We start from the raw sequence: 27056 nt of genomic DNA on the forward strand, positions 1-27056 counted from the left end.
AATAGCTTGCTTTTATATTCATTCTTTAGGCAATAATATGCCAGTTATTATGAACCTCCTCCTTTCAAATATTTAATTTTACCCTCCATCATACACATTCTGTATTCTGTGTCTTCAGTTATCCACTTACTGTATAGCAAACTGGCTAGTTATTCTTTTGTTTGCTTTCTGGTTTCAACCTGTAACAAAAACTTTACCTCTCACCCTGCAGATACCCGGCTTGCTTAACAGTCCTTGCTGAAAACTTGTCAAAAACTGTTTTGAAAGTTTGAACAACAAGAACCAGTTTCACTAGATGCCATCTTTCTCCGTTCAAAGAATTCTAACAGATCAAGACACAGGTTGGCTGTTCTGGAGTTTTTTGGGGGTCTGAATTATGTTTATCGGAGAATTAAGATTCCATTTTTATTTCAACTTGATACGTATCTGCTAGTGGAGAAGGACTTGCTGCTTAAATTTACAGGAATCTTTAGGGTCCTTATTACGGAATCACGGAATCTTCAGAGTTGGAAGGGACCTCTAGAGATCATCTAGTCCAACTCCCCTGCTAGAGCAGGATTGCCTAGAGCACATCCCTCAGGGCTGCATCCAGGTGGGTCTTGAAAATCTCCAGAGAAGGGGACTCCACAACCTCCCTGGGCAGCCTGTTCCAGTGCTATTACAGATAAACACATTTGTTGCCTTTTTGTCCTTTGTAACAGCACTGACCACACCTTTCAGTAGGAAATTTGTCACTTCACTGTAACATTTCTGAACTCCTAAATGTATGTCATCCAGCCACAGAAGTCTCACAAAACTTTTTTTGCCTATCTTCTCTCCTAGGAGCTTCACTTCATTACCTGCAAAGAAAATGTATCTCCTTGGTATCTACTATAGTGAAAAATAGCGCAAAAGAAATTCAGTATCTCTAATGCCCACATCCTCCAAAATTTGCTTCTACAGAACTAGACTACATCCACACTGAATTAATAAATTAATCTATCAATAGCTTATTTAAGGAAATCTGATTTCCTATGGCATCCCCGTGTGTCTCCCTGGACAATAGCCACATCAATTCACAAGTCTGCTACCCATGATATCTTCAAGATCTCTGCTCCCTGTGTCCCCCTAACTTACAAGCAAGAAGCAGCACATGTTGCATCTAGTTCCAAATTAGAAGCCTGTTCACTGCTAATTAATATATGCATTCTGACTGGCTAGGCAGCAGTCCAAACAGAACAGATATATTGGACTCCATTTTAGCTCTCAACTGAAACACTCTCATGGGCCTTGCACTTCTACACACTTAACATTTTTCACGAAACAGGTAAGAAAGTACTGTCCTCAAGACTTATTTAGTCGAAACTTGGGGAATTTGGACAGGGGCTTTCTTTCTTACTTGTTTTCTTATAACGTTTTGAGCTCACATACCTCCTTGTTATCCTACTCAGACATGAACTTACAAGGTTAATGCTGCATCCTCAGAGGCACACATTTTCCACAGAGATCTCTGTATTGCTTGCTCCCAAACATATTGGGTAGTTAACTAGAGGAACACCTTTTTTTGGCTACTGTGGATACTGATACAGTTAGATGGCAAGTACTGCAAAAATCAGGCAGTGTTTGAAAGATCTCTTACGGATAGAAGTACATAACTCTCACTGTTTGTCATAAACTCAAAATCAGCTTTACTATTAGATTTTACGTATTATAAAAAACATTGTAAATATGTTTTTAAGTAAATAAAATGGAATTAAATTCCTCAGAAGTAAAAACTAACATTAATTACTAACAGCTATATTTAACAATAAAGATTCTCCCTAGCAGCTTCACTGTGTTTGTTTATTTGTAATGCTGATGATTATGATCTTTCATAACCTAACTTGAGATTGTCACACTTCACTGTGTCCTTAAGGCAACATCTTTTCTGCAACTACCATTAGAGACAGTTACAGAAGTTACCCAAACAGCTGCTCCTTTTGTAGTCTAAGAATAATACTGCTCCTCTTTCCTCTCTATCCATCTCTCTCGTTCCTGCAACTGGGCAGTAAGGCATCATACATACAGTGATGCAGGGGATTAAGTAACGATTCTTAGGGGTACACAATTTCTACTGCATACCACTGTGAAGGCACCCTTGTTTTTTTCATGTTGCAAGCGTGAAGATGCACTGATAAAATTTTATCCAATATAATGAAAACTATTTTTCGAAAGCAAAATGTTCTCACACACTTTGTGAGGCAGTCTGTAAGGGCTGAAAATTAACTGTGTACAAGGGAATGAAACCACATATCAGTAAGGCTTTACCTTCCTACCATTTCCACCTCCCATATTATAAGAACTGTTCACTTTTTGAGTATCACTGTGAAGTTCCCATGAGGTGTTTCACAAGTTAATGGAGAGGACCAGCAAGACAGAGAACTGACATAATCACAAAAATCTTGTTTTTAAGACAACAGATTTTGAATACCTTGTTCAAAGCTTGTCAGATACTTACACTTAAAGTTTTCCCTCTGAACATTGCCATTTCAGCAGCAAGTTAGCTTAATAAACTAAACTGATCTAATACAGAGGGTAGAATACACGAGTATAATAAAGAAAATGTGAAACAGGTGCTCTGTGCAGGGATAGGAAACAGTGAAGAACAGCAGGGACTGAGGAGTGACAGAGGTGGACTCACAATCAGAATGGCAAGATCATTCCAAGCACAGCTGTTGAGGCTACATTCCTGGGAACCCCGGAGACCCACACTAATACACGGATACCAGAAGTAATTCTCACAAGAATGGGAATGGAAAACAAGCTTCCCAGCTGCTCTTGGAAGGAGGCAGTGTATTCAGAGTACCCCCGCCCCCAAGACACAGCTGGGCACAACACAGGAAACCAAGGCACAGCCAAAGGCATTCAACTCTCACATAGAAGTTCTTGCCCTTGGAAAAGAAACACAGTCCACATCAATAGTAGTGTTTTCAAAAAAGTCTCTCTTTCACACACCCCCTCCAAATCAATAGTCCTAATCTTGCCATTAAACATAATTAAATCCAAATATCAAGTGCCTTTCATACCAGCCAGGTACTTTCCAAAAAGGCAGACTAACTCCAAGTTTCCGAAGTGGCTTTAAACAATTGTACTATTTTTATTATTTAGGTGAGTGATGTTCTCTTCCAGCGGTTGTCTTCATGTCAATTTGTTTTAGAATGCTTATACTTTAAAAGGACTACTATATGTCAAGTAGCTTAAACAGAGGAGAGAAAAGGGGGAAAATAACAATTCAGAGTCTCCTGTCTAAAAATGCACAGGAAAGTAGTGCCCTTTTTAACTAAATCACCCTCATACAAGCCCTGTCTCTAACCTCTCAGCTTTCAGTCCCCTACTTCTCCTGTCCTGAAGCCACCAGGGTCTCATAACCCAGGGTCCCCAAACACTCCCATCCCAAGTCTTTCTCCCTTTCAACTCATACCAACAGTGTTTGACTTCTAACTTCTCTCCAGCTGTTTACTAAATCCTCTCCCACATGTTTCTCTATCTCTTCTGCCCCTATCTTCCCGATTCCTGGTTCGGATCAAATCCTTGTCTGCTCAAGCCTATAATGACACAGCATTCCCAAATAGCTTCACCGATATTTACCCTTCTGCAAATCACTTTCCAAAGCACCAGCCTACTCTGTAATGCCTGCACTTCTCCTATTCATTCAATCCACAGTCCATTCAAATTCAAAATTCAAATTTACATCTATAACTATGGCTCAACACCAGGTGTCCCGGTTCCAGGTCCCTCAACAATGCACCCAACCCTTGCTTAGCTCCTCCAGTTTTGCCTGTACAGGCACTTGCTACCATGCTGTTATGCTTTTATTGTATGTTGGTACCTCTTGTCACTCTTCATTGTCATGGCAGCCTTGTCTTCCCACAGAACTAAACCCCTTGGTCCTCGTTGCAAGATTTTCTTAAAAGAAAAGCCATCCTCAACTAAACCATCCAAATTTTCATACTAAGCAAGCTTCAGATTTCATCTCTCCAAAAGGATTACTGCAGAAACATGGTGTCATGGTTTCACTTGGGATAGGGTTAACTTTTTTACTAGCAGCTGGTAATAGTGCTATGTTTTGGATTTGGGATAAGAAATATCCCAATACTGGTGGGTTTGGTTGTTGCTAGGCAGTAAAGGCCTCATATGGAGGCCTACTCCTCCTATCACCTGCACAGCAAGCGGGCTAGGAGGTCAGAAGAAGGGAGAGGATGTAGATAGGACAGCTGACCCCAACTGACCAAAGGAATATTCCATATCATCTGACATTCTGATCAGCATAAAAAGCTGGGGGAAGGAGAGGATTTTTTTAGAGTTACTGCATTTGTCTTTCCAAATAACGATTATGTGTGATGGAGCCCTGCTTTCCTGGAGATGGCTGAACACCTGCCTGCTGATGGGAAGTAGTAAATGAGTTTCTTGTTTTGCTTTGCTTGAGTGCATGGCTTTTGTTTTACTTATTAAACTAACTGTATCTCAACCCATGAGTTTTTCCCTCACTTTTACTCTTCTGAATCTATTCCCCATCGCAACCTGGGGGAGTGAGCGAGTAGCTGTGTGGTTCTAACTGCCAGCTGGGGTTAAACCACAACACATGGCCTGGAGAATCACAGTAGAGAACAGATCTCTAGAACTGAATGGATGCAGGCTCAGGAAGGAAATCCATTGTCAGATAGTGTTCCAGCTCTAAACTTTCCACTGACTTGTGAATCCCTTTCTACATGGTGACAGAAGACCATTAAGATACAACTCAACCCATGTTTCTATATTTCACTACAGAAGCAAAGCCTGCACAAACACTACGTAGCCAAATACAAAATACACCAAGGTCGCTCAGAAAAATCTACACTGTCTGCTAGGAGTTGAGGTCTTTATTGTTTGCTTGCCACAAAGAAGGGACTTAGCACCTTCGTTCTCCTTCCATACATTTCCCACCTCTTCTGTGGAAAAGTATCTTGGGAGAACCCAGAAGCAAAAAGCAATGAAGACACGTTTACCATGACCAACACATTTCCAGAGCTACCACTGCATTTCACAGCCACTTTCAGACTTGCGTATGCCTACACTGATTGACTGACTGGTGGCTAAACAGGGTTCAGCCTCCACCATCTACACTTACCAGAGTATGCTCCTTTGTCACTCAACATAGCTATACTCAGGAAGCTACACAGCCCTTCCCATGTAGATCTTTGAATTCCTCTCTGGTTTCCCCCTTCTGCACTTCCTAATGTAACCAGCAGTAGCTAGCTATGGGAGGAATACAGAAACTTAAAAATCATCTTTACAAATGGTAGCCCAAGGGCAATTTGAGTTCTCTAGACAGACTTAAGAAAGTTAGACAGTTGGAGCCAAGTGGAAAATGAGTGGTTTTAGGGATAACGTCTATGAATTTCTTTTAAAAAGTTCTTTCCTGAAAAGACTGAAATGAAATAGATGGATTTCTACTTTTTCCCAAATATTTCTTTAGATACTAATTTTTACCCAAGGAGGCAGCTTCCATCATATATTTATCTTTCAACAAATTGGCATTTCCTGAATGAAAATGTTTCACTGCCGAATTTTTGAACAGTTTTACTAACGAAGTTTAGCTTAAAAAAAGCTGAATTCTGATTTCATTAAGAGAACCAGACTGACAGCTCTGAAAATTACTGAACAAGCAAACAAACTTCTCATGATGTTCCCCATAACATTTAAGGCCCTGAAAGATCAAATTGTCTAAGTAGGATCTGGCCTGATGCAAGATCAGGCCTCAGCAACACTGGTATATTCACTGCTCACATACTCTGATGAGTCCAACATCAAGAAGGTTGTTTTTGTGACTTATCCCTTAAAGTTCAAGGCCTATCTGAGAAGACCAGGGTGCCTGTGTTAGTTTTGGAACTGCCCGGACTGAATTAAAACCTTGACCTGGATGCAGAAGGGTCCAAAAATCTATTCAGCTTCCTGGAGTTGTAAATGCACCTCACCATTTGAAAAAGACATGTTGCTAATCATCTAACCAGATATTCAAAATCCAAACCTAACACAATAAAATTGAAAAAGAAGCAAAAAGCAGCAAGTAGCACCAGCTATTGCAACTATTAAATATGCCTCAGAAAACTTAGCAAAACATCACTGTTAAAACAATACTTCCAAAACCAAACTGTCAGAATGAAAATACTTAAACTGTTTGTCACTAGCAAGTAAAGAGGAAAAAAATTAATTTCCAAAGCCAGGTACCTATTTTGGAGAACCTTCAGTTGGCAGCTTAATTAATGAGAAGTGTCCAACTTGAACACCTTTGATGAACATAACTATAGCATATTATAAAGAAAAAAATGATTATGAGTATAGCCATTTAGGACATAACTCAAAAAGAAATATGAAACTAAGAATTCTACCAGAAGCCAATGTAAATTTCATAGAATCATAGAATCGGAAGGGACCTCTGGAGATGATCTAGTCCTACCCCTCTGCCAGAGCCGGGTCACCTGCAGCAGGTTGCACAGGAACGCGTCCAGGTGGGTTTCGAATGTCTCCAGAGTTGGAGACTCCACCACCTCTCTGGGCAGCCTGTTCCAGTGCTCTGCCACCCTCAAAGTAAAGAAGTTCCTCCTCATGTTTAGGTGGAACTTCCCATGCTCAGGTTTGTGCCCATTACCTCTTGTCCTGTCGCTGGGCACCACTGAAAAGAGCCTGGCCCCATCCTCCTGACACCCACCCTTTAAGTATTTATAAGTGTTGATAAGGTCCCCCCTAAATTTGATCTATACCACCATGTTTAGCAAAAGGATTATCATATCCCATCCTAGTAAGTCCTTCATTATGTCTTTAAAATGTTATTGGAACACAGAATTTACATCAGAACCCATTCTGCAGACTTCCATTGCCGGCACTGTGATGACACACTGAAGGAAGGAGGAAGGAAGTTGCATGGAAGTACAAATCTGAGAAAACTTAGTTTTATTGTTTAATAAGACCAAGCATGGATTTGGTTTTTGTAACGTAGTTTCTAATCCTCTGCCCAGTCTCACATTCTTTTATAAAAGGACTTTAGCAATATTCTTGTCATCTCACAGAAGATCAAAACTTGTCGCTGTGAACACTTCAAAACAACAATATGACAGAAAACTATTTTCATGAGATTTAATCCTTCCAGTGTGTCTCAGCCCAGCCTAGTGCTGACACAGAAGTCTGTGACAGACTTTTCTGTTGTCACAGGGGCTCTAGCTTTACTGCTTACTTACCTGCTGTGTAAGGAGACTGATGTGGCTTGGTGGGGAATATTGACAGGCTGCTTGCTTTTCTGCTAGTTGCTGCAGTTCCGCTGCTACCATACTGGGACTATAACGTTTGCCCTGGGAAGAAGTATCTTCTGCGTCTTTGTGCATCCTGGCTGAGCCTGCACGCTGCCCACTTGGACTGCGATGGCACAAACCTACGAAACAAACATTTGGATATGCTTAGTAAGTGGTATATCCGACTCTCTCAGCCTGCTGATCACAGAGATATAAAAGCAGTTATGACACTTTCTGCAGATTTTAGGGAGAACACAGCTTTCTATTGTGCATGGGTATTGCCTATATGAGCTTCTGTCAATTCTAAACCCGTATTATCTTCATCATAACATATCTAATGGCACCCAATTGCAGAGAATATTGGCTGCTGTAACCTAAGTTAAATCTATCACATTTTTCCTTAAAAACAAATAGATACCTTTAAATAAGCTACTCAGTTGGGAAGTCAGATTTATTTTAATGCTAGACATGCTGTTCATATACAGGAACCCTAGTGAACATGTGCTGACCCTGATCTACAACCTAAAGCAAATGTATACCATCATTTAAAAAAAAAAAATAATATATATATAAATTACATTTTATCAGAACCACAGTTGTTAGCCTGTGCGTGGTTCTCAAAACTTTCCAAATAGATTAAAGTCTGCATTAATAAATTCCTACAGTTTCTTCTACTGTCCAGATTCCTTACACTCCAAAGCTGCATTGCTCAACTATGTTCTACCCCAGCCTGGTAAATGAAAGGTCTCTAGATCTTGTATTTAAGATACCCTTGGATATGGTAGTGCTGAAAAGTCCTAGAGAATGAGATACAGTAACGATTCATTCAGATCTTTCATTTTTGGAGGTCTTGACACACCTTTAAGTATTCAACAATTATGACGTTTCACTAAAGGATTTCTCTGCACGATAGATAAACGCAGAATTAAGAACAGCATATAGACTGAGACAGGACTTCTGCTAACCAAAACTACATTAAAAAAAAATCACTAAAGTTAAACAAGAGATCAGTAATACAATCAAGTGAAAATATAATAATACTTCATTTCCCAGCTCTTTTCAAACAAGTTCAACAGCTGAGTTCAAAGTTCAAGGCTGAGGGGAGACCTTATCGCTCTCTACAGCTACCTGAAAGGAGGTTGTAGCAAGGTGGGTGTCAGTCTCTCAGGAAACAGGTGATAGGATTCAAATAGCATAAAGTTGCACCAGGGGAGGTTTAGACTGGATCTTAGGAAAAATTTCTTCACTGAAAGGGTTGTCAAGCATTGGAAGAGGCTGCCCAGGGATGTGGCTGAGTCACCATCCCTGGAGATATTAAAAGATGTGTAGACATGGCGCTTAGGGACATGATTTAGTGGTGGACTTAGTAGTGTTCGGTTAACAGTTAGACTCAATGATCTTAATGGTCTTTTCCAACCTAAACAATTCCATGATTTCCTGTTCATCTGCTCAATAAAAGGGTGCCTTTGTACAAACAAGTGCTGCTTCCTGCACTCCTCCTTTCCATGAGAAATTTAGCACCATTCAACAAGACTCATAATTCTGGAAATGTAAAATTTCTACCTACTCCAGAACAGAGATTACACAAACTCTATACTGAATTAGCAGGTTATTATGGATCCCAGAACACTCACCTACTTTTGCAGAGGATGGTCGGGACAATCTTTGGCTGTAGATCTGAGCAGCTCTCGGAAAAGATGAGAATGGGCCAATGGCGTAGCTACCAGAATGACAACGATGTAACCCTGCAAGGCTAGAAGACTGATTGAACGCTGTGTTTCTGAAGGCAGAAGAGCTGTCAGGAGCTGTGCTCTGTGAGGAGGGCAGTGGGGACAGGGACTGAATCAGCCTGGGACCAACTGGAGGAGCTGGCAATGAATGGTGACCAGGCACCTGTGAATTTTCAGAGGCTGCAGGCTGAGATGGTATCCAGGAACTGCTACTTCTCTGGAACGTGGCACCAGACACAGAGGAAGAAGCAATAGGAGGGTCGCACTGAGGTAATTTCACTTCAGCATTTAAGGAGGAGGTGAGTCCTTCTGGAACTACACAAAGATAATGAGCACACTACATGAGAAAAAGCTGTTTTTCAGGTCCTTTGAATAGTATCATCACACCAAAGATGCCTCTACTTGGACACGCTGAAGCCAAAATGACCTCATCTACCAGCAGAGACAAGAGGCTCTACATGATGAATATCGTCTTTCAAAGCTTGCCGTATCTAGATTTTCCCCCACAGAAGAGCAGCTAACTCTTTCATACTGCTCACTCTACAGTATTTTTTCTCAGGTTTAAGAGAAAAAACCTGCAGAATCTTCCCCAAAAATGGGCATTTGATCCCTCAGTTTGAACCCAAAAAGTTCCAACCTCTGTTTAAAACAGTATTAAAGACAGTATATGCATTCATTATTTTTTTTCTTGATGATGATTTGAGCCAGTTCACTTACAGGTAGATTTAACTTCTTTGGGTTTATAGCCTTTTAACGCTCCTTCTGCGGGCAGATCTGCAATTGAACTTTTGGGCTGATCACCTTTTTTTTTTTCCACCACCTCAGGATGGTCTATAACAGAATCACGGAGTTAGGAAGTAGAATAATGCAAACAGTGATATTATTAGAAGGAGGACTGCAGAATTTAAACCTCGTTACAACAAACTGTCTTGCTAATGTTTACTGTAGACCATGCAACTCTTTTGATCACAATTGTGCTGTCGTGTACAGTAGCAAGGACTACTGGACTTGTATGGCTGGCACTGTACTTCCTTCCATGGAATGCCTAATTAAGCTCAAAAATACAGACTCTGCCCTCCAATGGGTATGCTCACTGTAGGTAGCACAATTTAACAGGCCTTGATTTCTCTCATACCTTACTCTGATAAGAATGAAAGTAATGAATGATAAGGATCTGTTCGTTTCAAATTTCAGTGCCTTCATTTTGCACATTCTCACTTCAGTCGTAAGCCACCATATCTAGTTACTTATAAATGCTAGTCCAGATTCATCCCATTTCACTTTTTAGAAAGTAGGGGTGCAGTTACTCTAGTCTTCACATATAGAGTCAGTTAAAAACAAACAAACAAAAGATATGCTAACTCAAGAAACCCGAATAACATTCTGGAGGGGTTGTTCTCTTTCCATAGACTGAGGTTAAACTGGATTCGTCTGGACAACATCACCTCAGAACCACCTGCAACACTTACCCCCTTGAGGCTGTTTCTCTGACCGGTTACTAGTGTGGCTGGATTTTGTGCTTGTGGAGTTTGTTCCTAGAAAGACACTTGCCGACTTGCTTTTGTGTGTGTAAAATGTCAGCACTTCCTCCAGGTCACGTTCACTACAATAAGGAGAGAAGAATGGATGTGAGGATTCTATGCTTTTTCTGTGTTCACATAACTATCAAAACCAAGAAACAACAAGGAGGCTGAAGAAGGGAGTAGGGAAAAAAGGGATGAGGCCAGACAAGCTAATGATTTGCTCAGTTCTGCAAGGTAAGAGCAGAAGCAAAGGGACATGCCTTGGTTAAACCTGAGATTCCCATTGAAATGCCATTTTCTTATGCAGTGGAAAATTTGAGACATTCAGAAGCCTTCCCAGGATAAATAAAGAGCAACTGAAAACTCCAAACACATTTTTGGGGAGATGAGCTCAACAGGAGAGATTCAGTTCACAGATAGATTTGTGAGTCTTCCCCAGGTGCTCTCTAGAACAAGCAGCTAACTTGTTCATAAGAGAACCCAGCTCAGCCTCTGTTTTAGTCACTGCTAGTGGTTTCAATTCAACACTGGGGCAAGAAGAGGAACGAGGAGGGAAGAGCTTGCCAATTAGCCAAAACTGCGAAATTAGCAAACAAATAGACCAGTCAATATTTTTGTGAATATCACAAAACTTGCATACATTTCTCATTTTCTTTAGGGAAAAAAAAAAAAAAAAAAAGAGTTTAACTGCCCCAATGTTCTAAGCGTCTATTGATCCCAAACCAGTATCAGTTCCTTGGCCATTCATATTAGAGCTTGTGCAAACTGTAATTCTAACTGTTTTGATATCTAACATGCTTTCCTTTTGCTTTATAGTGTTGCCTCAGCATTAGTGAGTGGGTATATGGCAGAGCAGATACCAAAAGCAAGAAATATAGTGCCAGTAACACTACAAGAAAACATAACACAGGAATATAAACTTGCATAGCAGCAGTTATAGTCCTTCAAAATGTCCTCTGCATATCACGCTTGTACTAGTCTTAGCTAGCCTGAGCTTTGGTAAAAGCAATGTCTAAAGCCAATCCCACTGGAGTTTGGACCTTCAGGGCATGCTGCAAATTTAACCTTTTCTCCCAAACCAATGAGAACAGAGGTGAAGAGGAAATGTAAGAATGAAAAGTTGTTGTTGGAAAGGTGTTCTAAGCTTTTAAGTGAACTAAGCAGCATAAGTATATACTTTTACATTGCACTGAGAAAGTTTAGAAGCAATGGTTGTAGGATGTTCATAACTAAACACAATGCCATCCATGTGATATCAAAGTTAGAGTCAATGAGACAATCCCAGTTATTAAGTGGCAACATTTATTACCCATTTTCTCCAGTGTTGCATTCACTGTACTGCAGAACAAACGCTCAAAGTAGAAATCTGTCCCCTTTGCTTAGCTCCAAATGACCAGCTCACTGATTTAAGCTTCAAGCACAGCGCAAAGTAGTGTCAGATATCAGAGTTTTCAAACATACCTGATACTTCATAAGAAGCGGAAAGATCATCACTAGAAATTGTCTGATTGTTGGCAAACTGGCTTTTGCTGTTCTTTATCACTTGGGCAGATGATCCAGCAAAAATCTCCAGCCCCAGCCCAGACTGTGCATCAGACCATGATGGCATGGTTGCCAACAACATGGAAACAGAAGAGTATGCACTTCTGGCCCAAACAGCCATCTCTTAGCATTTCTGGCAAAAAGCAAAATGACCTGCCTTAGGAGGCAACAGTCATTTTAGTGGCCAGAGATGTCAGAGAACCAAGAACATGCCGTGGGCCCATGTGATCTGCATTTCTAGTGACAGGAGTAGATGCTGTGGTATATGGTAGTCAGATATCTTGAGAAGCATTCTTTTATAGAACTCTATCTGAAAAGCAGCAAGATTTTTCTTGGAGCCTGTAAGTCTGCTGCAGTCATGACTCCAATTATATTAGCAAAATGTAAAATTCATTGTTATCATGAGAACATAGCATCAGAAGAGCCTGTAAAGCCTCCTGAACTCAGTTAAGAAGCCTCAGCTATCACCCGCTTCTAATCAGTCACTAAGGGCTAACCAAACAAAGAAAATGAAAAAACAGTTTTATAACTGATCATGAAAAAGAAGCAGTGACTGTCAACCTTCCCAGAGAAGGCAGAAGGGCATTAAAAAGGCAGATGAACTCTACCTGTCCAGATATTGATGGGGTCCTTACCCATATAGGTATGTCATATATGGGTCAAATAAAGAAGTCAAAAGCAATCAGTTTAGGTGCTCAAAAAATCAGAGACTTTGAGGATATAATTCCAGTTCACTGAGTAATTTCAGACCTCTCCATAGTCAGATAGCTATAATACCATTATTTTTCATACAATGCTACAGGCCATAGAGTATTTACCTATTTTCAAAATACATTTCCTACCAGACTCTTGTAAGTTTAAGGCAGATAAAGTTCAGAGCACGCACTGTTAGAAAATGCTGCTTTTTCATTGTGAAAGTAACTGCTTGCACTGGAGTGCCTTAGCAAGCCAAATAAGAGGCTAGGATGAACACAGGGAGCCTAACTCCCTTTCTTCCTCATCTCAAAGTCCAGACCTAGAGAGTTCCTGAAGAGAGGCAGCAAGCATAAGATTTATTTCTGAGACCAGAAACTTGAAAAATCAGAGCCACAACAACTGTTCAACCACAGCTCAAGGACATGTGAGCAGCAGCTCTAGTTTCATCGTCCTTCCAAAGTACCACTGCATTTGCTCCAGCATCACAGGAAAGGAGACCATTAGCTCACCACCATCAGTTTGAAAATTACAAAGACCAGGGCAACCACTGCTGTCCCTTGGGAATCTACATAATGGTCAAAACATCTACTGTATGTCCTTCTCTATGCACCAGATGCTGACACTACAAACATTTGGTTGCTGGAGGGTGAAAAAAGACAAGTTCTGTCCCCCAGCAAGAGCAGGAACAGGAGCAGGTCAATAAAGGTATCTAGAGGCTTTTAGATCAATCGGATAATCTTTAGAACAGTCCCATTACCTTCACAGCTGGGAGATCCTTTGTCAAAAGGAATAAAATTCATTCCTACCTTGCTTTGGTAATAAAGTTCTGAAAACCTTCAGGATTCACGCCCTCCTCCTCCTCTTCCTGTTTCTTTTTTGATCGCTTCTGAACCATCTGCTCTGTTTCCTGTTAATAAGCAGTATCAGTAAGTGTCTCTGTGTAGTTACTTTATGATCCATGGCATAGCTACAGGTCAGGGAAGACACAAAACCATTCCATGGCATCTAAGAAAAAAGAACATCAAGGCCAAAGAGCCAAATTGTAAGTATTTCACTATATGCAACAGAATGGATAAATACAGAGAGCCCCAGAGACAGTATGCTAAGCATCCACTAAACTCCTCATTCCTCCACTTGGAGCTTATTAGAATTGATTTGCTAAGAAAAGGACAAGTTTTCACAAATATGTGCCGCTCCTTCAAACATACTCTTCGCTGGGACATAAGGAAGTATTGAAGGGGAAAAAAAAAATTCCTTACAGATATTAGGTCCCCTTTCTACTTTTGCTGTTTCTGTCATAAATATAGAGTTCCTCAAAATAGCTTTTATTTTAGCATCTGTCCCAAAAGGAGATATTCAGGAAGAAAGGACAACAAAAATATCAAATTTTGTTAAAGAAACTCAATCCAGGAGGTCTGCTGAGGGCATCCACATTTCCTACTGTAAACCAGGAGTTCTCCTCTTCGGTTAATTTCTCTTGTCATGCAGAAAATTGCCAAGGGCTTATCTACATACCAAAAATATACTGCTTTACCAAAAGCAAAGAAAGTAAAACAGTACAGCCTGTGGCAAATATGCATTTATACACTAAAATATACTGGAATAAAAGACGGTAAGCCTTTGTGCGTGAGAATGGAAGCAAGTTCTCAGATATGAAGTGATCTATTTTACACCAGTAGAACGTGTTTGTATCAATACAACCTCTCATGTCAACATTTTTGTTCATTGAAAAACCTCTACAGGCCTGTCTGAAATACCAATACCAGCATACAAGCTTTATCCGACCAGACTTGACCCCCACCTCGTTGCTTCCTAGAAGGTACTCTGACCATTCCCAGCATGAAAGGGTCAGATACATCTTTTGCAAGATAATTCAAGAGGGGGAAGTAGCTGCCACTCTGGGACACATCTCTACTCTTCACTACAAAGTCTGGACAACATACAATCTATTTTACTTAGTTTGCTGGATGTATTATCTTTTCTTCTGTGTCATTACAGAAGACACATAATGGCTAGTAGGAGTCCCCTACTAAATATGAAGTTACAAGTCAGTGAAAGAAGTCTATATGTTGGAATCAGACATCAAAAAACCTCATAGCCTAAGAGTCCCTCAATGGCTTAAACACGTACGTCCTAAAACCTCAAGTGATCTGTTCTCGCTTGTTTTAACTGAGAAAATATGCTTATGCACTGATTTATTACCAGTTACACAGTTTTATTTTGTGAATTTACTCAAGAGTTAGTAGAAAATCCTGATGTTTGAATACAATTTGAGTGGAAATTATATCCAAAGCAGCTGTGTTCCTCACTCACCACAGAGCCACTCGAGTGTTTTGTGGTTACTCCTAACACAGTAATTCAGTGAGCATTAGGCATACAAGACACTCCCTGAAACAGATTTCGTTCAATACCAACCTTGCCTTGACAGATCAAGTTACCAGATGTCACTTCTGACAAGCTAAAATAAGCAAACATCCTCTGCTAACAAGTAAGAGCTTGGAGGCCAGCGTGCACAACAGCCTCTGAAAGCAAAATTTAAACTACCTTTGCTCTAACACTAAAGAAATGCTAGGGGGCAAAGGAAAGGGGAAACTGTTCTTGCAAAACAAGGATTAGCATGAAACCACTATGCTCAGAACAGTATCTTCTACATCTTAAGAGGTGAAAATTATTTAAATTAGGACCTATTTCTCCTTATCACTGAGCACACAGAGACCCATACTACAGATAGCTAGCAGTCCCTCAATATACCAAACAAATGGTAAAATACATATTTCATACTGTTCTGTATTTAAAAAATTACCCCTAAAGAAGCCTCAAAAATAGGGAGAAATAGAAAGAGGCATTACAAAGCACTAGAATCAAAGACAAACCAAAGAAAAAGCAAACTGCCAGTTAAACTCCACTTCATTTCAACACTTCTCCTTACTGTTATGCACATGATTACCAGACTGCTTATATAATGTAGTAATACTGTTGTCTATCTGACAATTTGAACAGACACATGTCCCGGTTTGGGGACACGTCAAACTACCATCACTGGATGCACGACTTCAAACAGACCATATAAATTACAGAACAGAGCCTTTAAAACACCCCGTTGTCTTGTCTAACACAGCAGTCCAGCAGGAGATACTTTAGAAGAAGAGAACAGAAACCAAAACAGCTACCAAAAGAAGAATCAAAGAATTACTCACCTTGTTATAACAGATTATGAACTCGCCCAGCTGGTGAGCCAGGATACGACGACGATCATTTAGTCCTAAATGACGGCTGGGGAGCAGCATCCTCAAGGACTGCTGAAGATTGCTGGCAGCTCGCTTCAGAAAGCGTACCACAAGCTCCTGCAAGCAAGAGAGATGGAGTTAACAATGGACCAGCTGCAAGATGTGCGAAGGTACTACAGCAGCTAATGACTGGCAAGAACTAAACACACTGTCCTGAGAAAGTGAGCTGATAATTGGAAGGCAAAAGCATTCTGCAAGATGCATTTTTATATAGCCCTACAAATCTAAGGTGGGGGGTGAAGAGTGATGGTGTGCCTTGCCTGAGGTGGGTCAGAATTGGGAACACTTGAGGAATATTTGTCCGAAAAGCATGGCAGATGAAGAAAACAAAAAAAACCATGCAGCAAAAAGCAGCAGCAACACATAACCACCTGTAAAGTCCAATACCTTAGGAGAACATCTCCAAAAAACAACCTGTAATGTGTTAAAGAAGGCCTGTGATGAAGCATACTGACATAAAACCCTCTCAGCACTATCACAGGGAAGGGGATCTTGGTCAGACACCTCCACTACAGTGATGTAGCCCCATTTCATCACTTTTCATATATGTATACTATTGCCATAGCCTCTACACAGCAACAGATGAATACATCTACAGCCATGTAATTCCAATCCCCCACCACGTCTGTTTGACCTCTGGTGAGGGAAGCATATGGCAAGGCAGATCCTAAGGCGAGATGCATCCTGTGGGTATTTTGAACCCTTTCTGTCTCCTCTCTGGATTTGCTTTTGGTTAGGAGCTCTGGTAATGCATAAATGAGCAGCCTCACAGCCAAACTATTGGATTTCACAGCTCGCCTCTCACTGCCATTACTCCAGGCTGGTTTGATCTGTTATTTTAAACATTATTTTTCACAGTACAGCAGACAAAGTGACTCTCAAAAAGCCAGTTTTAATTTCCACTTGGAAAGAGAAGGGGTAACATTTTCCACTGAGTCGACTGATTATTCTTGACACACAGTTTTATCTGAGAACTGCATTGGCTGTTTCCCTGCAACATGCATTTAGCAAGAATACATTTGGATTTGCAGAAAGCCCCAGAGCCTACTGTACAAAGCTCTTTTAGGAAGGTTTGTGAGGGGATCTGGGCTTGCTGCACTCTTTAAAATGTATATAGATCAAATATAGGGCCTTAAAATACTGTCTAGAAAAATTCATCGCATGAGGGACTTTTTTAGAAAAAAAAAAAACAAAACACCTATGTCAGAAAGTAACTTTCTCTCCTCAGTGGCTTTTACTTCCCCCCCCCCATCTATCTAGAATGCAAGGAAGATTTCTAAGTGCAGGTGGCTGCAATGAGCAAAACAGTATATAGGAGAAAAAGCTTAACTGGGACCTGTTCTATTTGAGTAGATGTATACTTTAAACGCAGCAGAAAACAGATACTGCCAAGTAATCTTAAAGAATGTTAGACAGGAGAATTCAAAAGCAGGTAAGCTCAGAGATCAGTGAAGGAGAACCAGGGAAAGATCTCAGCAGCTTGAATGTCGGCCATGCTCAAGTCATTAAGAACTGTCTATTCTGTCGCTGCTCAGATGTCAGTCAGCAGTCCTACCTTGTCTGTATATTAAAAATACAGCACTGGCAGCTGGACAAAGATAGACAACTATAATCTCAGTTGGACTTCAGTTCTTCCAAGCATGGGAACTGACCTCAAAACTCTCAAGGCAGATTTCAGCTTGGCTTCTCAGTCTAGCCAACACAAAGCTTACCATTTGCTCGTCCTCTTTGGCAGCCCACACAGGATTCTGGATCTGGTCACCTGCCTCCTTCATGAGTCGCAACTGAACGTGCTGTAGATAGGCAGAGAAAGCCCTGCGAGCTTGCACTTTGCTGTGGACCAAGAAAATCAGTGAGCTGTCTTCAGAGTAGTAGTGAGAAAAGTTGCAGAAGTCAGGCACAGCTTATGGACCGAAGTACGGTCAGCAAGGACCTCCTAGGTGCACAAGTGTTGAAGCTCAAGGGAAGAAGGACCCTTTCACCCCACCAGTATTTTCAAGGAGACCTTCAGTTCACCAAGATGGGGTAGGTTTTGCAGGACATAGAGAGCGCATCTGCTGTCTTTTGGAAGTTCTAAAATCATGTCTAAAAATTGAATGCTCTCCTTCCTTTTTCACAGCCTTAGCTACTCTCTTCCAAAAGCCAATAACATGAACATCAGCAAAACTGTGTATTTTTAACCCAGATTCAAGGCTCTATTGCGCCTCTGTCTTCACAAGCATTTTGAACACCACAACAACAGAACATAAAATAAATAAATGGCTTGGCACCAGTGCCAGAGTTATAACAAAGGCCCTTCAGTTCCCATTGGAAATGAAAGAATTAAATCTGTGAAAGTGAGCTCTTCCCCTGCTGGCCCAAGGACACAAGCCAAATTTCATTGAGCAAGGCACCACTGAAGAATGAAAGAACATCAGCAAAATCTGCTGTGCAGCTGGCTGAACATCTTGGAAAGTTGTAAGCATGAACTGAGAGGACTAGGAGGGACATATTGCTTCTCATTCCCTCACAATGGTAGTCACTCCAGCATATGCATCTGTTGTGAGAGAAATTGCTGAAACCTTTGCCTAATTCTGTTCATTGTCATCTTGGCCTAAACTCTCTTCTCCAACATTCTACTCCCCCAGTCTCCGTTCTTCCTTGTCATTTTCCACATAGTGACTACAAGCTGTCCCTTGAATTGCCAAGCATGATTTCTCCTCTCATGTACCAGTACTGCAATAACTAAAACACGATAAAAATACCTGGTTACAATTCCTTTCTTACAGTGAACTCCAGAATGCGCAGCAAGCCTTTAACACCTCTGTATGCTGCTAGTCACCACACCTACCTTTTCTTCCTCATGTGTGTGGAACATCAGAACACTGAACTCTGACTAAGAACTAACACTCTATATATACATCAGGCCACCATATATCAGAAAAGGCTCTCCCTGAGAGCTCTCTAGGGCTTCCAGGTTTGTTTTAGGTGTAACTTAAACATTTTGTGACCAGAAGTTCAAGATCTGTGCTAGTAGGAATTAAGGACCCCCTGTTATCAACATCAGCACAGTAATACGATTCTTTGCCTGCACCTGATACTTCTGTGATCACAAAATAGGAAAAATGGGAAACTAAAGAAGGTCCTTGTATAACACTGCCTCTCCTCCAGTGTGTGGAATGTTGAAAACCAAGGCCTTAAATGCAGGAACAAGCATCTCTTTTTTTTTTTGCTTCCCTGCGAATGGCACAGTCGGGCAAACATGTTTCATTCTTCTGTCACCTCTTCACCAATGAGACACAATGCGTGGAGGGCAGAGAAATTACCTCATCAGGCTGACTGAAGGAGAGAGAGAAGTCCTACCACTTATAAAAACTGACTGGAACAGGCTTGGTTTCTTTTGGATTAAAGTTTCATTACTTCAGCTCCTCTGCCTGTTGACCCCACAAGCAAAGCTTTCATCAATGACAGATCGGATGGGGCCAAGGCCAGCACAGTCCTGGAACATGAGGTCACCACAAGCCTTACAAACTTCTGCGGGGAATCCCAACAGTACTGGGTGCTGAGCAAGATTCTGCCAGGAACACCAGACAGAGCTTACGTTCTTGGCAGGAGTCAGTTCTATATATAGGTAGATGACAGCATTGCTATGTTTGTTCTCAAAACAGGTTTCAGAATCTTCCCTGTCACAACAGCAAATGTCGTTGCCACAAGACAACATCAGAACAATCCCCAAATCCATTTGATAATTCATAAGTCCTCTCCGAAACTAAACTAAGAAAGCAAGAATAAGCAACAATTATTTTCTCTGCCTTTGGACATCTTTCATAGAAAACACAATGCTGTTTCTTATCTAGAAGATGTAAAATCCTCCTACTCGGATATATATGATCATTCTTTCTTTTTGCCGTTCCTGTCCATCTGCAAATAGGCAGTTTTACTACTCCCATTTCAGGGGAGGATCATGCTTCTAAACATCTAGTAGGACCCTGGTTGGTGTTATTCTATACAATCTCCTCCAGCACGTATCTTTTTTTCCCCCCAAGAGACCCATGTATCAGAACACACTCTGCTCCACACTGTCATACTCATCACCAGGCAACAAGATGTTTCAGTAATTGTCACTCTCAAATCTTGCTGTCAGGTGGTGATGACCTTGAGCAGAGATTAATATTAGAGGTAAAAATTCTACCACCAAAAATAAAAGCACAAAAGCGAGAAAACTAATTTTATGGAGAGGCAGCACTGAGGTATTCCTATCCAACCTTTCTTGGATACTTTAACATATGTTTATACCCACTTCTTTGGAAGTGCAAAGAATGAAGAGACGAATTTTAGAATTCAATAGCAAGCATCCTGCATTAATACAGAGGCATTTTAGAAGCCCAAGGTGGCCAAAAAACAGCTTACATCACCAGATCAAAGAATAACAATGGAAATTGCGGCTTATGCTTTATACTGATCCAACAGGTCAGGCATTTAGGTAAACTGTCAGTCTTTGCAACTATCTCCCTTCTGTGCCAACTAGTTGTTAAGGCAGCCCACAGCTGGACAAAAATGCAGGCCCCTTTTTCTAGGGTCCTCTTATCTCCTCACACTCATTCAAAATGTGGCACTAAGTGTACATCCCCCATATTTTAACCAATATTAGCTGCTAGTCAAAGCTCAACGCAAAATATGCAGAAATCTCTCACCTCAGGTTTCCGTGCTTTTGAAGAATCTGCAGCAAGTTAAACTGAGATTCGGAGTCCAGTTTTGGAAGAAATGTCTCTCCTCCATCTCCAGTTTTCTTGTCAAGTTTTTTTGGCAACCTCTCCTTACAAGTAGTTTTCACTAAGTCAGAGAGCTTTGGCTTGCTTTTCAGAGAGCCAACAGTTCTATCTAGCTTTTCGTCTTCATCCACCTCCTCTTCCTCCTCACCTTCTGTGTCTGACTTGAAGGACAGCTTTGTTGCGTCTGACGTCCCTGTAGTAGAGGAGAAATCACCTATGCTGGTTTAGAAAAAAAAAAAAGAGAAGTGTGGAAGACTGGCCTGCTATTTATACCCTTTGGTTTACTACTAAACTCTTTTCTGCTAGAAGGACAGAACACCACCATTTTACGATAGCATCTTAAGTATTGCCACCCCTTATTATTCTTTCTGCTTGTGTATCAAACACTTGTGAAGCAAATTTTTCCAGTATCAGAGAAAACAGAACAAGATTTTTGTCTTAACTTTACAAATAAAAAAATAAAAGTTAAAGAAACAAAGGCATTTTCCTATATTTTATCCTGATTCTTTTATATATAATGACATATATACACTCATACTTGATGTATATACTCATTTTTTGTATCTTCATGTCAGAAAAATGAAAACTATAAAATCTAAGCTTCCACATGTGCCAATAAAGATCATACACCTTACCATAGTACCAAAAAATCATGTTATAACATACAATCTCTCCCATTGCAGTCAGTATCACACAGCTACTAAAAAAAGTTTAGATAATGGCTGCAGGAACGGACACTTATGAGGATCATTCACCTCGGTATCCTTTTAAAGTTTTTCCCCACATCAGCTTGGATAAGAAGGATTTCTGTCTTTCCAAAAGCTTAGAGTAACTGCTGTGTAGGAGAACCAGCCTGGAAGGTCCCAAATTTTCATCTTTCTCTGAAAAGCTGTAGGACTATAGAGGCACACATACTGTTGAATTCTTATACCCAAAATGCAACCACAAGCTCATCTTCAAGAAAATAATGATTACCTTTAGTCATATACATGGGGATGTGGAACGGTAGGAATGAAGTCCTAGGCACTAAGAAGGCAGGGAGCTCAGAAGAAGAATAAAGTGAAAACTATTAACACTTGGAATGAAAGCTATGAAATGAAAACTTCAACCTGTGAATCCCTTTAGGGGCTTCAAAGGCCAGAACAACCCCATTCACACACATTTCAAATTAGAAAGTCCTTGCTTGCTTTGTTTTGACTAGCTGCTCGTGTAAGACTCTAGCCATGCATACCTGATGATCTTGTCCGTGCTGCTCTAGCCTTGCCGTGACATCGCCGGCGCTTCCGTAACTCCAATGAAACAAGCTTTCTCTCATAAAAAAGAGCATGAGAGTCCCCAGCTTCCAGCCTCATATCCAGCCTTCCATTAAAACCTGCTCTGGGAAGCATAATAGAGAGACATCCTCAGTCTCCCTTTATACTTCTCTCCCTGATGATACAAGAGACTTAGGAGATTAAATTCATTCAAGAAACAGTTTTTCTGACATGGGGAAGAAATATTTATGGTCAGTCTAACTTTGCTCTATTTAAAGCCTGCAAATGTTTGAAGGGAGTCTTACAAGTACTTTATGGAACATCAACTCTCAAAGCCCCAAAATGCACTTATCTACTGTCATGCTTTCATGACTGAGCAGCATCTGTCCACCATGCAGCAGCTCAAGGCACAATTAACAGGGAAAACTGAATTGTGAATTCCAAGAATACAAAACAATGGAGGGCAGTGGGAAGACAGCACATGGACCCGAGTCCAGTTTTCTGAACCTTTCATTTAGATAGTTTGTCCTTCACTGTTTGGTCACAGATAAGAATTTTAACATCATCTGAGCGAAAAAATGACAACCTTTCTACAAGTTCTCCCTAAACCAAGAGAGGAGCCCTGCCAGATTTCTTAAGGGAGACAAACATCACTTTCTGCCAGTGCACAAAGATTCTGCAAAGTGCTCTGTATGATATAAGTGGGAACATCCACAGAAAATTCCTGTTGCTCCATTTATCTTTTAGATACAGCAAAGTGAATATATGGGTACGAGTCCAAAACTCTCATGCATTACAGGATCTTTTGAGAGAGCTCAGTGATGCAGCTTATCAATATGGTAGGTAGGAGAAACCCTAAGAGGAGCAATTTTAAGGTCCAGTCCAACAAAACTTAAGCTCTCCACATGCTGGGATACTCTTTGCTCACTGTATGTACTTTTCTAACAGGTAGGAAAGGTGTTGACCCAGGACTTGGAAGATGAAACTGGAAATCTAAGTTTAGAATAAATCCTACAAAGTACAAATTATTTAATTAAGAAGCCATTTACCGGGAATTCTCAGGGATGAAGTCTCTTTTCATCTTGCCCCTACAAAGAGAAAACCAGCAAAAATTACCTTCTATTATGGATCACCGACTGGATCAAGAAAGCCTCCAAAGTCTTTCATATGTGCAATGAAAAGACCAAATTTACAGAATTCCTTGTGAGTTCTATCTTAAAGGAGAAAAGAAAGGCTCCAAAAGAGGAAATCTGAGAAGCTGTTCTGAAATTGATGCTTGCATCTGTCTGGCTTAAATTTGAAGCTACGCTCTAGACACATCCCTGAAAGTACACAGAAAAAAGAAAAATAAAAAAATTGTACAGTGCTGATACAGGAAGAACTTCTGTAAATATTGTCTCCTCAGTCAGCAACCTTATCCTTACTCTGTAGGTACTTTATTGTGGATCTCAAATTTCGATAAAAACCATGTTGAGAAGGAAGGGTGTTAAACATACAGTAAAAGATACTGCATACAGCTCTCAATGGAAGTTCAGCTAGCAACATGAACTGTCACTTCCACCCAAGCACAACACAAGGAAAAAGACATCAAGTCATACTTGCACAGGTCAAGAGATAAGGGTACTAAACCTTTGGAGTAAATTTCAGTGCTTACTTTACATGAGGACAAGCTCTAACATGACTTTAAACTTGAAACAAAAGGTAAGCAAGGACCACAATAACCCTTTCACAGAGAAACCTAGGTGCTCAAAGGTTTTTCACGTCTATAGTCATGTTTTTACTGCAATGACTCCCATGCCTTTTGCGTGTTGTCCTTTTTGCCCTTGGATTCAGAATCACAACACAGAGAAGTGTGAGAAACCTCCACAGTCACTGGCACACTAGAGAACAGACATGCAACTATTACCATCCCTGTCAATTGCAGACCAGTGTTTATAATATTACATAAGTGGATTTGATCCACTTGAATCCATTGAATCCATTGAAAAGGAATCAATCCTTTTCATGCTGTTTCTGCCATTTGCCTCCCTCCCAAATAGAAAAACTTTCTACCTCTCCTGAAACAGACGTGTAGCCAGCATGTAGTTCATTGATGTCTTGTGCTCTAAAAAGGATCTAGAAAAACAAAATACAGGATGTATAAAGATAGAGCTCAACACAATGAAAGACAGCATAATACAGAAATAAATGATCTATAAAAAAACATCCCAGAAGTAGACTGAGACAATATGCTGTACCATAACAGAAAACAGGAAAGGAAGCGAGCTCTATCACTTCTCAGCTGAAGTTGCTCATGAGGCAAGAGACACAGAGAAACATTACAGACTGGAAAAATTAGAAAAGCATAATACCGTATCAGTCATGGGATGAGTCCTATATTGTGCTTATGGCCTAATGACAGAGTACACAGTACGTGCAGCTGTAGGATATAAAAGCAGATAGCAGGAATGGATTATCTGAAGTGAAGACATTTTTTATCCTGACAGAAAAGCAACATCAGAAACAATGCTTGACAGCCTTCCACAAAGTGCAGTCAGGCAAAGCAGCAACAATTAAAAACAAGTGATCAGAAAAAAGCATCCTCAACACTAAAATAAACTCTAACAAAACCCTTGATATGTGTCTTTCTGATTGCTAAGCCGGTTGATCAACATATACCTAACAGAATATCGCTCAACACAGAGCATCAGTGCAACGCTGAGCCATCCTATTGGATTCTTATTCTTACCCATAAAGGTCCCATGTTAATGGGGTAGGGAATATCCGGATGAAGCCTCCTCTCCGTTCATTCTCCTCTCTCACTCGACGAAGAACTTTTATCTTGGAATAAAAAAAAAAAAAATAGCCAGCAAAACAGATACAATGAAAAATGAACCCTGGAAAAATCTCTGAGTTTCAGAGGACAAAACTATTACTGCAGTCCTGGGAGCGGGCTGGGTGCATATTATATCCTTAAGCAATTTTATTTTGCATTTAAATTCTGAAGGAGTTTATTCCTGCTTGGAGCACATATGTATGCCTGGCATGACTGAGGGCAAGGGCAGTACCAGCAGCAAAACTCAGCAGTTCTGTTTCAAAAGTTATACTACTTCTGTCAATTTTTTTGTACTTATATGCACTTGCTCTTTGCTGAGCAAATAACCCCACATATTGCATGAAAGCCAAGGTAAATAAAAGACAGCTAATAGCTAGCTTACCTCCTCAATGGAGAGACCTAGCATAGAGCTGCCTTGCCTTCCTGTTGCTTTTTCCCTCCCTGAGGGCAGTGGGTTTTTAATTTCAGCATCACTGGCAGACAGAGGACGGGTACGCTGTAGAGACAATGTGAATCCAGATTTTTCCCTTTTCCTCTCTCAATTTACTTTTTAAAAAAAGTTACATTCAAATTCTAGGACCCCATTCCCAGCAGAATCTACACTCCACAGTACTACAGCCAGAATTCACAATTCCACACTCCAGCTGTTGAGAAGTCGACACCTCAGCAGGCTCTAAGTGGGAGTATTCACATTCCTAGTTTTTAAGCACAGCAGCACTCACAATTCAGGCATCAGTGCTGGTATTTATGCCCCCGTCCCCTTCTGGAAAACATGAGACACACTCAAAAGCACCAAAGCCAGGATTTCATACAGAGAAGTCCTCATCCAAGGGGCATTAGAGTCAGCATTCACATTCACAGGCCTCAAATACACTTAGATTCGCACCTCAGTGGTACCAGAACCATGATTCTCTGTTCCAGTTGTGTCACTACACTAGAAGAACAGAACTATAATCCACTGATGACAAAGTTGCAGGGAAAAAGTGAAAAATTCAGTTCACCACCTGTTATTCTTTCATTACTATACTGCTGGGTCTTAACTTGCTACTTCTCTCACGTATGGACAGATCTTGTATATGTACATAAATATATCAGGAAAATTTGCACACATAAGCAAATTTTAAAAATTAAGAAAAGAAGTATTTGCAGACAGTCTCTCCAAGGTCATTCTTAACCTGATGGGCAGTCCTGATCAATTCTAATAGAGGACAGGAATTCAAAGTGTCTTCAAATTATCAGGATTATAAAATCTTAAAAACCCAGCAAGACTGAAATCCTTGAACATGTTCTCAAGTACACTTAACTGGGCCTAAGACCAGCTACAGATAAACTACCTCTGTAAAAAACAGCATTAAAAGAGTCTAGCTGAGAAGGTCTCAGGCCTTTATACAAAATTCAACTTTTCTTTTAGCACTATACTGAGCAAAGAATGCCCAGAACACCTTCTTCATCTAGAAAGAGAAAAACACAACAGAAAACTTAAGATGGATAAGCCCAGGGAAATACCCCATACTGCTCAGATACAAATAAAACTCGTGGCAAGATCAGGTTGTATCTTTATTTTTAAGGACTATTGGAATTGAATTCCATTCCCTGTTTCATTAGAAATTGCAAGCAGCTATTCAGAATCTGCAGATGAAGCAATTGCAAAAGCAACAGGCATTGCGCTAGAATGGGTTACACTGCAGTGATTGTCACAGGAAGATGAAAAGAGAAAACAGACGTAGCAGTTGCCAGCTGAAACATTTCATTAAGCCCAATGAAAACTGATTGAATAAAAACAAGAGAAACAAGACAATCTGGATGAGAAGGTAGGTGACACAAGCATTTACAGAAGAAATAAAAATGTCAGTAGTCAAGGTTTGCTTGATGCTGTAGATGACTAAGTTGAAAGGCTTTTTTTAGTCTTTCTTCCTAAGCTTTCCTCCATTTCAAAAGCAGAGCCCAACAACTTTGCTTAATAACTTCCTCTAAAACCTCCTCTTAAAAACCATTTCCTGACATTACCATAACAATCATCACGTGAAAACTGCTGCTCAAAGAGAATATTACAGGAAATTTTTCATCCTATCAGATGATCTCCTTTACTAAGGAAATAATTCAATGAAGTCATCTCCATTGTATCATGAGACAATGGAGATGGTTTCATTGATTACAAACAGAAAATGTATGCCTA

The 27056-nt window shown here is 40.4% G+C and overlaps 1 protein-coding gene across 9 annotated transcripts in view; it reads right to left on the reverse strand.

Annotated features, from left to right (window-relative positions):
• TTLL5 (tubulin tyrosine ligase like 5) overlaps positions 1-27056 on the reverse strand; it is a 158097-nt gene that overhangs the window by 83606 nt on the left and 47435 nt on the right. For 7 of the 9 annotated variants that reach the window (XR_008466039.1, XR_008466038.1, XM_054199318.1 and 4 more), the window contains 13 exons: positions 25263-25376; positions 24794-24885; positions 24118-24180; positions 23115-23153; positions 22044-22189; positions 20735-21005; positions 17774-17894; positions 15972-16118; positions 13581-13681; positions 10483-10616; positions 9731-9844; positions 8918-9328; positions 7233-7423 (listed from right to left, as the gene is read on the reverse strand). Coding sequence is in view for 7 of the 9 variants with exons in the window: in XM_054199318.1 (XP_054055293.1) it covers positions 7233-7423; positions 8918-9328; positions 9731-9844; positions 10483-10616; positions 13581-13681; positions 15972-16118; positions 17774-17894; positions 20735-21005; positions 22044-22189; positions 23115-23153; positions 24118-24180; positions 24794-24885; positions 25263-25376 (1944 nt within the window). In the remaining 2 variants the exon portion in view is untranslated. The remainder of the gene's footprint in view (positions 1-7232; positions 7424-8917; positions 9329-9730; positions 9845-10482; positions 10617-13580; positions 13682-15971; positions 16119-17773; positions 17895-20734; positions 21006-22043; positions 22190-23114; positions 23154-24117; positions 24181-24793; positions 24886-25262; positions 25377-27056) is intronic. The other 2 variants (XM_054199320.1, XM_054199319.1) reach the window with 2 other exon arrangements.

Source organism: Rissa tridactyla, chromosome 4 (genome assembly GCF_028500815.1).
Source record: "Rissa tridactyla isolate bRisTri1 chromosome 4, bRisTri1.patW.cur.20221130, whole genome shotgun sequence".
Taxonomy (NCBI): Eukaryota; Metazoa; Chordata; class Aves; order Charadriiformes; family Laridae; genus Rissa; species Rissa tridactyla.